The sequence below is a fragment of the Plectropomus leopardus genome, chromosome 23, assembly GCF_008729295.1.
Source record: "Plectropomus leopardus isolate mb chromosome 23, YSFRI_Pleo_2.0, whole genome shotgun sequence".
NCBI classification, from domain to species: Eukaryota; Metazoa; Chordata; class Actinopteri; order Perciformes; family Serranidae; genus Plectropomus; species Plectropomus leopardus.
Genome location: NC_056485.1, coordinates 13,315,768 through 13,332,473, shown reverse-complemented (window position 1 = coordinate 13,332,473; position 16,706 = coordinate 13,315,768). Strand labels below are relative to the sequence as shown.

Here is a 16,706-nt window from a genome sequence, read left to right as displayed (position 1 = left end):
CCAGGCCTAAAAAAAATCATGGAATTAATAAAAATCAATAACAAATTTAGGGAAAAACATAGACTTTTAAAGAAATTGTTACAGTAATCCTCTGTGAATAACTTTTCATGTAATTTAACTTAAAAGCAAATTTATTTTCTGTAGCTGTCAAAGTAACATTGTGACATTTTGTGTACCATAACACACTTTTTCACCATTTTCTCCCTGCGCTCTGTCTCTACCTTTATGTACTTCATGTTCAGCTATCTTAAATTATGTTTGAATAGAGTTTGATATGTTGGGCAGTTTGTGAAAGAAAAACAAAGTAGTATGGGTTTTTGAAAAGTCATGGGAAAGTTTTGAAATCCATTAAAATGTGTGTAAATTTTATTTTGAGTGCGCAAATAGTATACACAAAGCAATAGTATATAAAGGAGCTAAATTTAGCAAAACCTGGAATATGTACAGCAGTAAAATGCAGAAAACACTATTAATCTGAAAACATCAGATTTAGTAAAACACTGACCATTTTACTACACAATGAGTACTTTTACTTTAAGTACTTTAAATAAATGCTAATAATACTTATCTACATACTTTTAGATAAAAGGGGGGTTTAAATGCAGGACTTTTACATGCAGTTGAGTATTTTCACAGTGTGATATGAGTACTTTTCCTTGAGTAAAGGATCTGAATACTTCCTCCATGACAGTATACAACTCTCTAGATGTCAAACTAATATTACAAAACACTCCAGTTTTGATTTAAACATGAACAGGACTTCCAATCGAGAGTTTGACGTCACTGAAGACAAAAAATCTGGTGTAACTGTACCAGAAATGCTAATCTTTGTGTGTGTTTGCTCAACACTGAATGTATTTTTTGACAGTGTGTCTGTTTGAAATGTTCAACAAAGACACGCTTTGATTGAACCAAAAACATGTTACATCAGCACCTGGAGGAGCCAAGAAGGAAAACATCATTTCGATCCTCTGAGAACATGTTGTTTTAATGTGTTCTCTCACAGTGGAGGACCGCATGATTCTTCTACAGGCGGAGAAATATCCCTGATAAAATCCTTTCAAAACCCGCTGCAATCAGGACGGTGATGTCAGTAAAAAGGTCTGTCCAACACTTTGGTCAACAGCCATGAAATTTGCTTTGGACAGTTGTGTTCCCCACATGATAAATCCTAATGTCTTCAAGATAAGATACAATAAGCCTTTATTGATCTCCAGAGGGGAAATTTGAGTGTTGCAGCAACACGAGGACAAAGATAAGAGGGATAAATACATAATAAAAGGAATATAAAACTATTATAAGAATACAACTAAAATAGGTACTATAAAGAGCAATTAGAGACAAGACTGCAAGACAAAAGGCGTCATTTTGTATTAATATGGAAATCAAATGGAAATATAATATAGTAGTATACAGTGTGATTAAGCAGTATAACACATTAACATAACAGTAAATATAGTTTAGTATAATAATATAGTATGGCATATACAATGGCATATTGCAGTAGTATAGTTTCTCACAAATCTACTTATTTGAAGCCAAACCCAAATGTTTTTTTTCTAAACCTAAAAACATACTTTTGTTACCTAAATCGAAAGTAAACCTCAAAACAAAGGTTTTACTTATGTTTTTAAGGTTTTTTTTAATTATTATTATTTATTTTAAGAGAGTGCATTTTCACTGAAAACAGAAAGACACAATGCACACACACACTGACCGTTGTCCCTGAACTAGAAAAGTGACTGGACGGGCACCTAGAGCCCCAAAGAAGGTGTCCCCCTACATTTTCAAGGACAAAATTTCAAAGCTTTCCATGACTCTTCAAAGACCCATTACAAAAATTTAAAAAATCTTGCCCCATGTGCCAGTCGTTTTTCAAACATTTCGGATTCAAAATCTATTCAAAAATCGTTTTGAGCTGGCAGGCACACGTGAATGAAGAGAAGGAAACACGGGGGTGAAAACTAACGAACATGATGGTAAACAAAATTTCCCACACTGGCATATATTAAAAGGCATTTGCCATTACGCGAATGGTTATTCCCTAAAAATTACTGTAACAATTTTAATTACACACAAAAAATTTCCATGATCTTTCCAAAACTTTCAATGATTTTTAAAAGTTTAATTACTTTTTCAGACATGAAAAATATGATTGTGAATTTCCATGACCTTTGAAACCCTGCTCATGGTTTGATGCCAACGGACCAAGCGACAGTATTTGACAATGTGCGAGTGAGAATGTCTACCCCGCCGAAAAGATGTTGCTGCAGACCAGGAGTCATTTAGAATCCCAAAATCTCGGATAACCGAGCTTGTTTAATCTGCATTCGATAATATAAAATCAAGAAATTGCTTTTTTCTTTTGGTTTCCCCTTGCTTCCAGTATGTGCGCTAAGCTAATTGGCAATGGTTACATGAGGGCAAGCACCAGAGCGAAAGCTAGGCTAATTTAATTTCCGGTGTTTGTGACAGTTGTAAAGAGTCCAAGAGTCAATATTCACATACGGCTTAAATTAGTGTAATAAATGCCTATTAAAGAGATGACATCATTCTTATCTGCACTGTGTGTGCAGTCTTTGTTTAATTTCATTCAGTGTTCACGAGGAGCAACTGACACAACAATGATGCTTGTTTAGTGCCATTATAAACTCTGATCCATCACTTATCGATTGATTAAACCCAGTCATTCAAACAAAATGACACGACAACTAAGATCCTGATGAATGATGAATGATGGAAAACCACATGGAACCACATGACCGCAGATCTGTTGTTGCCCTCGACTTAACTGATAACCATTTATGTGTTTTACTGGGTTTCGTGACCCTTTGGCCTCTGAAACCCGTTAAAAACGTGGGTGTCAACGGCAAAACAAGAACTTACTTCCTCATTCCTGAAGCTCTTTTGGCAGGTTAGCAGTTTTCGGCCAGTGACACACAGTGTTTATCCAGCTCAGGTGACGGGCCCAGCATCTCAAAGTCCAACTGTCAAAACAATATCAAAGTTCACTTTGGTTATAAGAGGTCAGCTGAGAAGAGAGTTTTGAGACACACTTTGTTTTGTTCTGCTTTCTACTTGTAAGTCAATAAGCTGCCTTTTTAAAATACAGAGGAAAAGTACAATAATGTTTTGTGTTTCATTTCAATGTTTTGCTGTTGAAATGTTTTCAAATGGGTAGGTTTTGTTTCAATATGGAGGGGGAAACACACATGAAACAGAAGATAGATAACAACATATGCAAGTGCTGTCGGATTTGCATTATTTACCAGACAAAAAAAGATCAGTTATCGATTGAGAGGCTGGGAGATTTTTGGGATCCACCAGCCACACTGGCAGGAGGACCAAAAAGTTAATTTCCAACCCTGTCCTCAACCAGTGAATTTTAAGCATCAAATCACTTAATTTCTGGTATTTCAGTGAACTGTTATGCCACAGTTTTTGCTTTTTCTGCATTCATCTTTTAAAAAATGGCAAAGAAACCTGAAACCTCTATATATGTATGTATATATATATATATATATAATATAAAATGTGAAGGAAAATTGTCCAGAAAACTATACTAATTCTTACTTAATTCTTAATTCTTATATATTATATATATATATATATATCCATTATGTTGCAGAAAAAAATAGATTTTTTAAAGCGCTTTCTTAAGGTAATTTTGTTTTTGTTATTTACATATAACATTTTATTATTTCTTGCTATTTTTGGGGCCATTTCTTGTTAAGTTCCTCATTGCCTTCTTCCCCATTTTTTGAGAGGAAAAAAAGCCAATTTGCTCAGGTTTCAAATGGTTAAACATGCATAAACCTCTCAGGTAATGGTGGATATCTAAACAACTTTTAAACTATTTTAAGGAATACATATTAAGAGACAACAATTACAGATCACTTTTTAGTGCAGGTTATATGTGCCAAATTTGAGGTGATCTCACTTTTTTTCTAAAAGCATGAAAACTGGCACACTTGTACAGTTTGAGAATACAGTGATTTCATAAACAACATTATAAACTTTTCAGCTGAATAGTTAATCGTGGATTCAGTGGTTGGTCAAAAAGAAAAAGAAATTTAATTTGTTGCAATTTTGTATCTGGTTGCAAAACATACTGTTTGTGATTTCTGCCTCCCAAAGACCTGAAACACTCCCTTTAAAATGTATATTTTGTTGCATGATGAAAAGTACATTTCCAGCTTAAATTGGATCTTTTTATACAGGTAAAGAGGAATCAGACAGGGAAATGGAAACATGGTTAAAACTGTTGTAAGTCCTTAAAGGTCAAAACCAGTGTTGCATAGTTAGATTTATGCACCATGGCTGAAAAATTTAAATTGAAACACAAGCCACTTGCTCATTCCTCTGACACAAATTTAAATCAAAGTTAATCAAAGTTTTTAGATAGAGATATCGGAAAGAAACTGTCAATCAATCATCCTTAAAACCTTTTTGATGACCCTTTTACTTCAACTCTTACTTCAAGAACTTCAACACTCAGATCATAAATATACATCAAAAAGTTGCAATAAAAATGACAAAAATACATTAAAAAGTAACTATAACATTTAAAAAAGAAATATAGATTATAGCTATGACCGAATAAAAACTAAAACTAATAAAAAACACCATAAAATAAACCCTTCCAGATTCAGTAAAATTATTTGAGTGACTTCTGGGTCTGTTTTTTTGTTATTTAAAAGAACATGCTGCCAAACCACTGTGAATTATACTTTGTGCAAAACTAACAACCTAAAAGTCAAATTGTGCCGGGAATTCCCCCTTTAATCGCTTCTCTGAGTTTATACAGCTGACCAAACAAGTGATCAGCAATCAAATCATCAAATGATTATTTTTAACTAACATATTTGACCTTTTGTCCTCATTGTTTAGAGGCATGAAAGTCAATTAGTGCTTAGGGTCAAAGCTGTTAGTTTGAAATGCCACTTTTGACATCTACGCATATAATCAGATAACTGTCATTTTAGCAAAACATGTATCTCATTGTTTCAAAAACCTTGATGTGTTACTTTCTTTGTACAACTGCCCTCCGATTGCACTACAGATAGAAATTTGTAAGCTTTCTCTGACGACATCTAGGCCTCTAAATACGTCAGCATGAGTGGTTTTAAGATACCAATTTCATTTTGGGTATTTGTGTGACCCAAACCCAGAGTAAACCTTAAAGCCGCAGCGCAGAGATAAGAGATACAGAGAACAGATTTTAAAGTGAGCCTAGTATATTTGAGTTATTAAGTAGCTCTTTGTCATGTTTCTGGGATATTAAACCCACTTTGTGCTTCCTGCACAGCATAAAAAGCAGACAACATGAACCTCCAGCTAGAGTTAAATGTGTTTGTCAGGAGTTAGGAATGAGAGTGAATTTTGGACTTACACTCATGAGATGGACAGAAACATGATGCTCATGTTGCCTCCTTGTCTGCTGAATGAACACCTCGATATCAACAGGTGTTATCACTTAATGTACCTGATTAGGCCTCTGCTGCGTGTCTTAAAGGCACAGTCACGCCACAATTGCCTCTTGGTCATTGTAGTTGTATTGTATCTGTAAGGTAAATTCAACATTTCCCGACATTGTTATTATTCGGACTAGTGCTGCACACAGAGTTTGGTTTTCCAATTGCTTAAAAGCGACAGGTGCATATAGGTGATGAAGGCCCTTTTGGCTGAAACATTGTGTGAAATGAGCGTAGAATAAATCAGCAGTAAGTGAGACAGTGTGTGGGATTTTTTTTTCCATTTTAATATTTCACCTTTATTTTTAGAAATTGGTGGCATCACTTACAGTAAGTACCAGCTTAAAGGCATCAAAAATGAAATCAAAATAGATGTTTACATTTTATATTTTATATATTTTCTTGGTATTTTAGAGTTTTTCACTTCCTGGAAATGATTAAAAAAATGTTAATACCTTGTCCTGCACTAGGCAGCGCATACAAAAAGGGTTACTCACAAAGATTACTGTGACCAAGTCCATGATTTTCCCAAAACTTTCAGTGATTTTTATTAATTCCATGGGTTTTTTTTTTAGACCTGGAAAATATTTTCCAGGTTTCCCATGACTGTGGGAGCCCAAAATTTAAGACCACTTTCAAAATAATCAAATTTGAAGAGAGGAGAGAAAATAAAGCATAAACCGATATCAATATAATATCAAAATAACTCCTGCCACTTGACGGCATATAGGAGTTACAAGCTTTCGTGTAGTGGGTCATTGCGGTGTTTTCGGTTGTGCTCGCTCCTGGGGTCAGGACTGATCGCGCCAACCCAATACATGGAAGTGTAACACCCACCCTCCCTCCTGTGTAACTGAAAACACCTGTGTATGTGTATAAATCCTTTAAAAAAAACGACTATTGTGCAGCTTTTAATGACAGAATTGAATCAGGACTAGAAACTCCTAAAAAACATTCTGAAGACACGAGTTCAGTAGAAGCTATTGCTCGGCATAGCATACATACTTAGCTTAGGTCCCCTGATATGGCCACAGGAGGGTGAATTAAATCAACTATTATAGGAGGCTGATTCATATCATTGGAGGAGTGCGCAGGAAAAGGTTAAGAAGTTGAGGTTTAACTGTTGCATGGACTAAATTTGTGACGCTTTCTAGGACAACTTCTAATCCTCCTGGATGTTTTTACCCAGTGAGCCCCTCTGCAGCCTGCAGGAGAGCGGCTACTGCTTCCCTGCTGACGGACAGACCTCCACAGTGAGGCCTGCAGAGATATGACGATGATGAAGTGTTAGTGTGAGTGTGTGTGGACGGTGAGGGCCGGGCCGGTGGACCAAGCAGGGGACATTTCAACACCAGCATGTGACCCGCTAGAGTTTCATTACTGATGGAGGAACCAGTGGGCCCACTGGGGATGTAGACTGGTGCTAGAGTTTCAAAACAACATCCAGTGTGTGTTACTGTGTGTGTGTGTGAGTGCGTATGAGTCTATGTGCGCGATGTGGGTCAAGGCTCGAAGTCCACTGCTGTACGCGGCTTTTCAACTATTAGTGAAGCTATTAGCATCTTCGTCAGTGAGTGGATACGAATCCCCTCACTAACCCCTCACACACGCACACAAAAACACACAAACATACTTGCAGATGGTTTCAGGATGCGTCAGAGTTTCACCAGATCGCATCTCGTTTCCATGTCACCCAGTGGGAGGCCTGACCTCGTTGACGCTCAACAACAGCATCTGTCTTCGGGAAAGACTCCATCGACATGGGTGACCCCTCCTTCTCACATCCTAGAAAGTTTCCTATTTAGGTAACGAGTGAGAGGGCTTTCCAGGTACTCTTCAGAGCAGATGCTGTACACGACTTATAATCGGATATGCATTGGAAGCAAAAGAGCCTGCCCTTACAAAATAAAGGCTGACATTAAACTAACACCTGCCACGTAGCGAGGTGAAGTCACGTCCCAATTTCAGGTTGGATTTATTTTCTGTCAACAGTTATTTGTCAGTATGTGGCGCTGTATAGAGTGATGCAGGGATGACGCTTACATTATCGCCCTGGTCCCTTGAGTAAAAGCCTATGAGATTTTTCCATTGGATTTTAGATTATTGCAGAAAATAAGTTCTGCGGCAAACAAAAGTTTATGATACTATGACATGTTTAGTTAGATAATCTTCACAAATTAACACCACTTTTATGATTTTTAAAGCCTAAATGTAATCTCCAGAAGTAAATAGCTAACATTAGGCTATAAACAAACTACATTATTATCAAGACTTTCTATACCATTACAACAAGGCTGTAAAGACGTGTTCAATGGTGGGAAGACATTCTGTAGTCACATTTAGCCACACAAAAATCTTTTTTAAGACACGTAAAGACCCTAAAATTTACGAGTTGGGTATTTACTGAGGTATTTTACGTTATAGAACAAAACTTGAAAGTCTAAGCTCGCTACTAAAAACACATTTAGAAAAAAAATTTGACTTTAAGTTGAGGGAATCAGAAGTGCTAGAATGCTTATTAATTTTCAGGTTTTTAGGGCTAATTGTGATCAACAGCATCCAATCAAACCGCCTCGCAGAACAATGAAAAACTAACATGACGGCGCTGAGCGCCATTTAGAGATACCGAAGATAATTTTACCATCGTCGTAAAAGTATGTTGTGATCAACAAAAACACAAACGCATGCCTCAACAACTGCAGAGACACAGCAACTTTCAACAAACTTGCTTTGAAAAATAAATACTGATTCCTGATTTTCAGAAGCTTACCAATCTGATGTTCACACAGAATTTCACGTGGTGAAGGGTAAAATTATGACTTGTATGGGACTCTAAATTCAAAGTTTAGCATTAGGGACTCGTCAGTCTTGACTTTGATCAATTTTTTTGAAACAAAAAAGGAAAAAATAATAAAAATAATAATTTGGCGTCCCCCCTCTGGGCGGTGCCCTCTGCAGCTGCCTACAGGAAGATCCGCCAATGTCAGGATCTTTAAATGTACTAAAGACACATTACTGTAAACCTCTGTGATACCACTTTGGCAGGACACCTCGGGTCTTTGAGCGCAGGGAACACCTAATCCGTTTTTTGATAATTGGATGGGCTCTCTTAACATTAAGGAACCTCCCAGCCGTCACCAGTTGAAGTCGAAGTAGTTCGAGTTCTTACGTCTGCACTACTTAAAAGTTAAAATATAACTTTAAGCACAGAGAAAACAGAAAGCTAGAAATATCGACACGTGAAGACAGCAAATTAAAAAAATGAAGTTAAACAGGAAGGTTTGTGAAACAACAAGTTTATAAAAGCGAATAGTCAGTATAACGGTATAACCAGCTGTGTGATATCATGCTTTGTGTTTCGTGGTGTTTCTCTAAACTTGCCTCTGAGCAGCGAATGCAAGCCGGGAAAACACGCTCAAACAAAAGATCAGTATGTCTTTCCAGGAACCAGCAGGCAGCAGCAGCTCTAAACAGCTTAGAGAGCTGAGACAACACACACAGACCACCTCACCTCCGATCCTCTCTTGTCTCTATAGCTCAGCCAATACGAATCAGGAAGTAGATTAGTCAAGAAAGCCTGTAGCCTCAAACGGCTTAGGAAACCAAAACAATAGCTGCAGCTATCACGCAGAGAAACAGAAAAGTAAAAGAAGACTCCCTCCAGTGTTTAGGCACCCTGGTCTTAATTTCTATGGTGATTTAATTCATTCTTTTTTTTTTCATTTTGTTTGTGCGTTATTTGCAAAATGGGAATATTTTATATATCAAAGTGTCCACCAGATGTGCATTAGATAAGACACTGCAATTATGTCTTCCTACTGTCTCTATACATTTTTTTCTTCTTTATTAAATTTTCTGCTATTTAATATTTTCATTAAAGATCTTAATTGTCATTTTGATCATTCTTTGGCCTCATTATATATTTACATTCGTCTTTAATATTAGTGCATTTAAATATTGGCTACATAGCACAGACTGCATAACATAATGGATGTATCCACGGTGACGTCACCAGAGGATTTGTGGACTAATGTTTAATATTTTGGCTGCTCTTGCTCTCACAAATAACAAAAAAAACAAAAGAAAACTTTTTATTTAAGATTTCTATTGATTTATGTTTTAATATTCTGAGTATTAGTTTTTATTATTTATTATCTTCTGTGAAGAATATCAATTATCTGCGCTCTCACATATGTGTGTGTTCTTGTTTATCTGGCATATTTTGTACATTTTTTTGTTAAATAAAGCTCTTGTTGAATAAAGACATGTCAACCTAAATAATGAGTATCAATACAGTTTTTGAAATATTATGATTTACAGCCATATATACTGCTTTATTGAAGGTTTTCTTGCTTGTTTAGGCCTATATACTGTATTTACAATGAGTTTTATTAGCATTGTTTACAATTTCTGAATCATTGTTTGTCTTTATCACAGCCAACTTATAACCGAGTAAATATTATCTGCCTTATTTTATGTGCAGACTTTCACTAATATGTGACATGGATCATTATGAACGTGTTCATGTTGAGGGGATAGTCTGAGTATTGTGACAGACTGTGCAGTAATGCTGCCATCTGCTGGTCACTAACTGTACTAGGCGAGATCTGGAGTCCTTTTTAATAGTTTGAAACTATAAATCAATAGCACACACAGCACACACAGCCACACCTATTTCCAAAACAAATTAGGAATGATCTAAATCACCAAAAACCTCACAGACATACATTAAATATTTGAGTATTTGGGCTCCTGTCGAATGTTCCACTTCTTCATGTGGTAATTTTACCTGCAGAAGCCCTGCCATCAATTACATCAGCTTATACATTTAATTATTTATTACATTTATTTTAGCCATTTTAAGACTACATTTTACTGCATCTAGTGATGGTGGGTGGTGATACTGGCAGGGTGGAATTACATTATATCACTGTAGGCTGCAGTAACACATCTGAATTCAGAGTTTTCTTTGATTACGGTGACCTACAACATAGAATTATGGTCCATATTGGTCTGATTAAAACTATATTTACAGGGTTTTTTATATTATAATACAGTTTAGTTTTTACAGTTTAGTGATGAGTGGAAAACTGGAAATCAGTCATCGACTGTACGCGTCTTCACACAGACAGCTGTCTCTGTCTCCCTCTGCAGGACAAGACCAGACACTGCAGTCCAGCAAACTTGATTTATTTGGTGTGAGTTACTGAGAGTCTGAGATATCAGCTGTAAGGATGTCTGCCTCCTCTAAGGATGTTCAAACGATTTGTCACTTGGCATGGGGTGTTGCAAAACAAGGGAGGCTTATCAAATTATTATTTTAAGTAATAAAACGAGGGACCTATGTTTTTCTTCTTGATTATTATTATTATTATTATTTTGGCTGTATTTCGTATTAACTTCACTGCCAATCTTTAAAGAAAGCATGCAGAAGAAAACATGCGTGTTTTCTTTTTTTTTAAACACCAAAATTAGACCACTTCTCATAGCCAGAACCTGTAAAAACAAAAATAAATGCAGAATTTTCAAATTTCCAATGGTCCTTGGACACATCATGTGCAACAAATTCTTCCATCACAAACAAAAAAAAAAAAAATTTGAGCTTAAAAAAGTAATATTTCCTCAAAATCTTAAAAAAAAAAAACTGTCAAGGGTAGAAAATCTTATTTTTCTTTACAAGTCAAGAATTTCATCTTTACCTTTTCACTTTAATACATCGAAGGGTCAGTCTATAAAATCTACTGAAGAATTTTTGGTGGAGGGTGGGTCATGCATTTTACACCAGTCACTCAGGGAGGTCCAAGTTAAAAGTAAAAAGGTCACAGTCCAGCCACTCCTTTTCTCTGATAAATAAAGAACAGTCCCTTAGTAACAGTGAGCTACAGATTAGCTTTCCAGAACATTAAAGAACTTTTTGGCAGCAAAAGACATGAACAATGCTGAAGACGGCTTGATCTCAACATGATTTCCATGTTCAATTCACACAGTCAGCATGAGGCTTCATAGCACATCACCGCAGAGGATTTATGACCATGAACCCAAAGTCCAGCGTAGAGCGGCTGAGTGAACGCGGTCTGGTATCTGTGGAGGAGCGTCATGGTGTCAGAGACGCTGTAGAAGGACAGAATACCTGCTCTGTGATCCAGAAACACTCCCACTCTGGAGGACATGGGGTGCGGCTTGGCAGCATGGATACACACATGTCTGACTACAAAACGATTGTCGAAACAATCTAAAGCCCAAGACTTGTTATTGAACCCCAAAATACTCTCAGTTCCTGTTCTGCTGACATCCTTGTATGAGACACCAACAGAAATAGCTCCCCCGTTCCTCTCCACCTCAAAGTAATGTCGTCCAGTCAGACTCTCTTTACACATAACCAGAGACCCGGATATGAATCTGTCAGGGTGACTGGGATATGCCTGATCTTCGTCCATTTTTGTTACTTTTCTGTTCCCGTCACATAACAGCAGACTTGCGTTTACTGTGTTTGGATCCAGTGTTATTTCGCAGGAGTATCTGAGGAATTCTGCCCTGGTTTTGGGCTCTTCTGGCTGTGACGTGTCCCCTTCAGTTTTTGTCTGTAACATCATGGTGTGGTTTTCATTAAGACTTTCTGACACAGCTCCTGTCTCATCTGCAGGTCCTGGAGCAGCTTGGTGTCCTGTCTTTTCTGTTAACAGGGTGGTGTCCTCCAGGACAGGCCTCGGCATGAGGACCTGTCTGCACTGAAGACAGTTGTGGGTTTTCTCCTGATCCTCTTCATCGCAGAGGCTTTTAATACATTTCCTGCAGGAGCTGTGCCCACAGGGAAAAGCCAACAGATCCTCCAGTAACTCAGAACACACTGAACAGCGTTTTTCCAGTTCAGACTGAAGTCCTCGCTGTGCCATGATGCCTCTCAGGAACAGCACAGGTCAAACTGTTTCACTTCCTGATAAATGTTTCTCGCTGATTTGTGTTGATTTACTTTATGTGAAAATGCTGATCTGGATTAAATGTGGATTGTCAGCTCTCACACTTACCAGCATGCTGCTTAGACTCGTGTTCAGTGGCTGATCAGTGCAGGAGGCAGGACTCTCGGGCTGAAGGGGACTGGCTGTGATCAGGAAAAAGAGGGAGGTGTTATTCAGGGTTTCATTTTTCCAGGAAGAGGCACATGTTTATAGCTACTGCCTAACCCTTTGTAATCAGAGAGAAAGCATGAGTTCTTTCACAGATGGGAAGAAGGCAATTAGCAATTTATAAGAAGAAATTACCCAAAATGTAGCAAAGTAAAGCTTCTTTGAGCACCTTAAAAAATACTCAAAAAAAAAAAAATGTATTATTACTTATTATTAAGAAATACATAAAAATGACAAGAAAAAAAGGACAAGAAAAATATTTTAATAAGGATTTTTTTAAATGCTTAAAAATAATAATTCTGTAACATAATTTTCAATACTGGTCAAAGAAATTATTTTATCCATCTATATATGATTCTAATGCATCATACGGATTCTAGAATCTATGTATATGTGATTCTTTTGTCTCATTAAGATTCAAGAAACTAACTATGTGTGACTCTATCGTGTCATAGAGATTCTAAAATCCATCTATATGTGATTCTATTGTGCCAGACACTCTATCATCCATCTATTTGTGATTCTATTGTGTCATAGAGGTTCTAGAATCTATCTATATGAGATTCTAATGGATCGTAGAAATTCTAGAATCTATATGAGATTCTAATGAATCATGGAGATTCTAGAATCTATCTATATTTGATTCTAATGAATCGTAGAGATTTTAGAATCTATCTATATGGGATTCTATTGTATTATAGAAATTCTAGAATCTATTTTTAATTCTACCGTGTCACACATATACTAGAAACTAACTATATGTGATTTTAATGGGCCATATATTTTACAGTGTATCTCTAGTAATTTTAATTTTTCAGAGAATCTGGAATCTAACAGTCTGTGATTTTATTGTGTCAAAGATATTCTAAAACCTACCTAAATGTGATTCTAAAGGGCCATCGTGAATCTACTATCTATCTATATGTAACTCTTATGGTTCATAAAGATGCCAGGATCTATTTTTGATGCGATTCCAAAACGTCAGAGCTTCTAGAAAACGTGATGTGAGACACACGTGCACGCGCAGGAAATAGTTTGCAGAGGTGGAAAACGTAGCAGACGTAATGACCTTACGCAAAATATATCTAGCTTGGCCTAGCATTAAAACGTTTGATAGAGGCATAGTGCAACAAAAGCAAGCTACCAAACACTCCTACCTGAAAAACAGATGTCATATTTCACTCACATTTTTCCACGTGGTTTACAATACTGTTTCACTGTGGCGTTTTTCTTTACGTTACCTGGATGTCTTCTTCTTCTTCGATGGTTTGTTAGAATCCACCTGGAGAGTTAGTGCCACCTACTGTTTATCTTGATGCGCCCTTCTCCGAAAATTCAAATAATATTAGAGGATGGTAACATGCAGTCATTTGCAGGTTATTTTGCTGATTATCCTTAAATTTTGTAAAAAAAAAAAAAAAAAAAAAATGTTGCCTTTATAAACTTCTCACAGGGTTTAATTTACAGTTTTAGACCAACAGGGGTCATACTATCCAAAAACGTTATTTCTCACTTATTTACTTATCTCTTGTGGGGCCTGAACCTTAGTTTAGACTGAAATTCAAACTTTTTTCTGAAATATTTATACTGGAAATAATGATGGAATAACAACCTTAGCCTAAAATGATTATGAAGCTGCTTCTCTACTGTAAGAGACTCTACTTTTCTCTGTTGGTGACAATCATACATTTTCAGAACACACAACTTTGGACATAGTATTTATTTCAGTCTTAAAAGTTTATAACAACTTCTGGATAACATAACATGAAAAATAAACAAAAAAAAAAAAAAAAAAAAACAAATACACATCTTTTTATCGCACCCCAGGTTGACATAATTAGAATTCATAATAGCAGTTTTGAAAAAATAAAAATAACAATAAAATCACAGGAAAAAAAATCCCCACCCACCCCACCCCCTAGAACAGCTCTTGTAGACTTTCAGTACATCAGGAGTCTGCACACCTGATGAGATACAAGAAATGTACAGACACTTTCATCTGTGTTTCAACAGCGTCAAGTGTGAACACTTTGACCAATTTTGGATAAAAATTCAAGCCAGTGAAAGTGGATTTGAACATTTTGGGTGCAAAATAGACCCCAAAACCTGAGGCCCTCTTTTTACAAGCAAAGCCCAGCACCTGGAAATGTTAAAGAACACAAAACAAATATCGAGGTTTTCTAATCAAGGAGCCAAGATTTAATTCAAATCCTTTTTTTGCACAAATATCTGTAACATTCCCCAATCATTAGACTAGCTAAAAGCAAATCCCCTTTATTTCAGTTCAACATTTATCAATTCTACAACTTGAATACGAAAGGTTTAAGCGATTGGCATCGTTAATATCATACAAGACTGTTATGTTGAAGGGAAAATGGCTCTGTTTGTGCTCAGTAGTTGGCTTTATTTTTCAGTGAAATGCCTGACCTCTGTTTGTGTTTGAAAACAGCGAACAATCTCCCCACAGCCGAATAAAGTCTATATACCTTTTATCCTCTTTATTCAAATATATATTTATTATATATAAAATACTGTTTCATTCATAAAAGCCTTACTTTGTACAATATCTGAGTCGATGTGCGTCAGTGAGCAATGTACTGAACGTGTGTGTGTGTGTGTGTTTGTGTGTATGTGTGTGCATGCGTGAGTGTGTGAGCTAAAAAGAACCTGGAAAAAATTGTCTTACAACAAACAGCTGGTACCGATTCAGGACCTAATACACTAAAAACAAAAGGTGTTTTACACAATATACACATTTTATTACTTACAAAAAAAAGTAAGAGAAAGAAGGTGTAGGCTGATGGTTAGAAGGCGGGCTACAGCAGGGTTAGTACCACCAAATGTAACGTTAAAACGACAGAAAAATGACAGATAGAGAGAGAGAGGGAGGAAAAGAGAGAGAAAAGGAAAGAGTGAATAAAAAGCTAGTAATAAAAAAAGGCAGTCTCACTAAGGAAAGCTCATCGTCAGTGCATCTCTTATCTTGGATGTTCCGAAGTCAAAGTGCCGATTTGGTAACCGTGGAGACCATCCACTCCTCATCAATAAGGCCAAAAAAAAAAAAAAAATAGAAAAAAAAGAGCAGTTCTGTTAAGAAATGGATATAGAGTATCACATTTTTGTTGCACCAACGTCAAAATTGACTTTTTTTTAAAAAAAAAAAAAAAAAAGAAAAGGGAAAAGAATGAAATATGCACTTTTGTTGTCACACATCCATCATGGCACCATTTAGTGGATATTTTTCTGCTTTCATTTTGAGGTACTTCTTAAGAGAAAAAAAGAATAAATGTAAGATTTATTTACGTCAGTTTTTTTTTCTTTTTTTTTTTTTTTTTTTTAAGCTGTGTCGCACAGTAGCACCATTGTTTAAGTTGTAAGTTTTTTCTGGAAGACAATGCACCATTGGAATTCCACCTTGTCGTCAGGTGACGGCCTATCCGTCACTGTGACCACCGCCCCACCTACTTGTCCCCCATCATTCAATCATGTTATTGATTGTGCGTCCCCGGTAATGTTGCTGTGTGCCGTTACGTCCTCTTCATGCAGACCACGCAACGGCTGACGCGCGTCCGTAGGTTACCCGCCTTGAGAGTCTCCGACTGGGGCTTCCTGTAAGGGCGGAGGGGTTAAGATAGAAAGATGAATATATGTCAATATAATTCTATTATTTTGAGAGACAACAAATCATGTGAAACTTCCTGGTTTGTTAACAGTGACATTGCATGTTTTTTGTTTTTTTTTTCGAAATGAGATTTCCAACATTTAAAACACAATGGGCCTCGAGCACGAACATTTTCTGATTCTTGTCCTGATTTTATTTTTCTGTTAGGCTTCTTATTAATAATTAATTAATATCTTATTAATATTTTCAATGTTTTTTTTCAAATGAGATACAGTCCTGGACAATTTTGGTCTGAAAACATTCACATATAAACATATAAATACATTTTTAGCATTTTTTAAGCATTTTTAAGCAAACTATTAAAACTATTAACCTTATTTAGATATTAGGATTTCACATTGGCTGCTCAAGCCAGACAAAGAAATCAACCAAGTCCATATATTGGCAGATTTTAGCTTTTGTAGTGTGTACAGTGTAGAATATTGA

The 16,706-nt window shown here is 36.4% G+C and overlaps 1 protein-coding gene across 1 annotated transcript in view; it reads right to left on the bottom strand.

Moving 5' to 3' along the window:
- Positions 1-14,426: 14,426 nt before the first annotated feature.
- The window catches only part of col4a5 (collagen, type IV, alpha 5 (Alport syndrome)), a 52,979-nt gene continuing 50,699 nt past the window's right edge, over positions 14,427-16,706 (bottom strand). Inside the window, exon 49 of the mRNA XM_042512581.1 lies at positions 14,427-16,207. Within this exon, the coding sequence (XP_042368515.1) occupies positions 16,126-16,207 (82 nt within the window). The 3' untranslated portion in view covers positions 14,427-16,125. The remainder of the gene's footprint in view (positions 16,208-16,706) is intronic.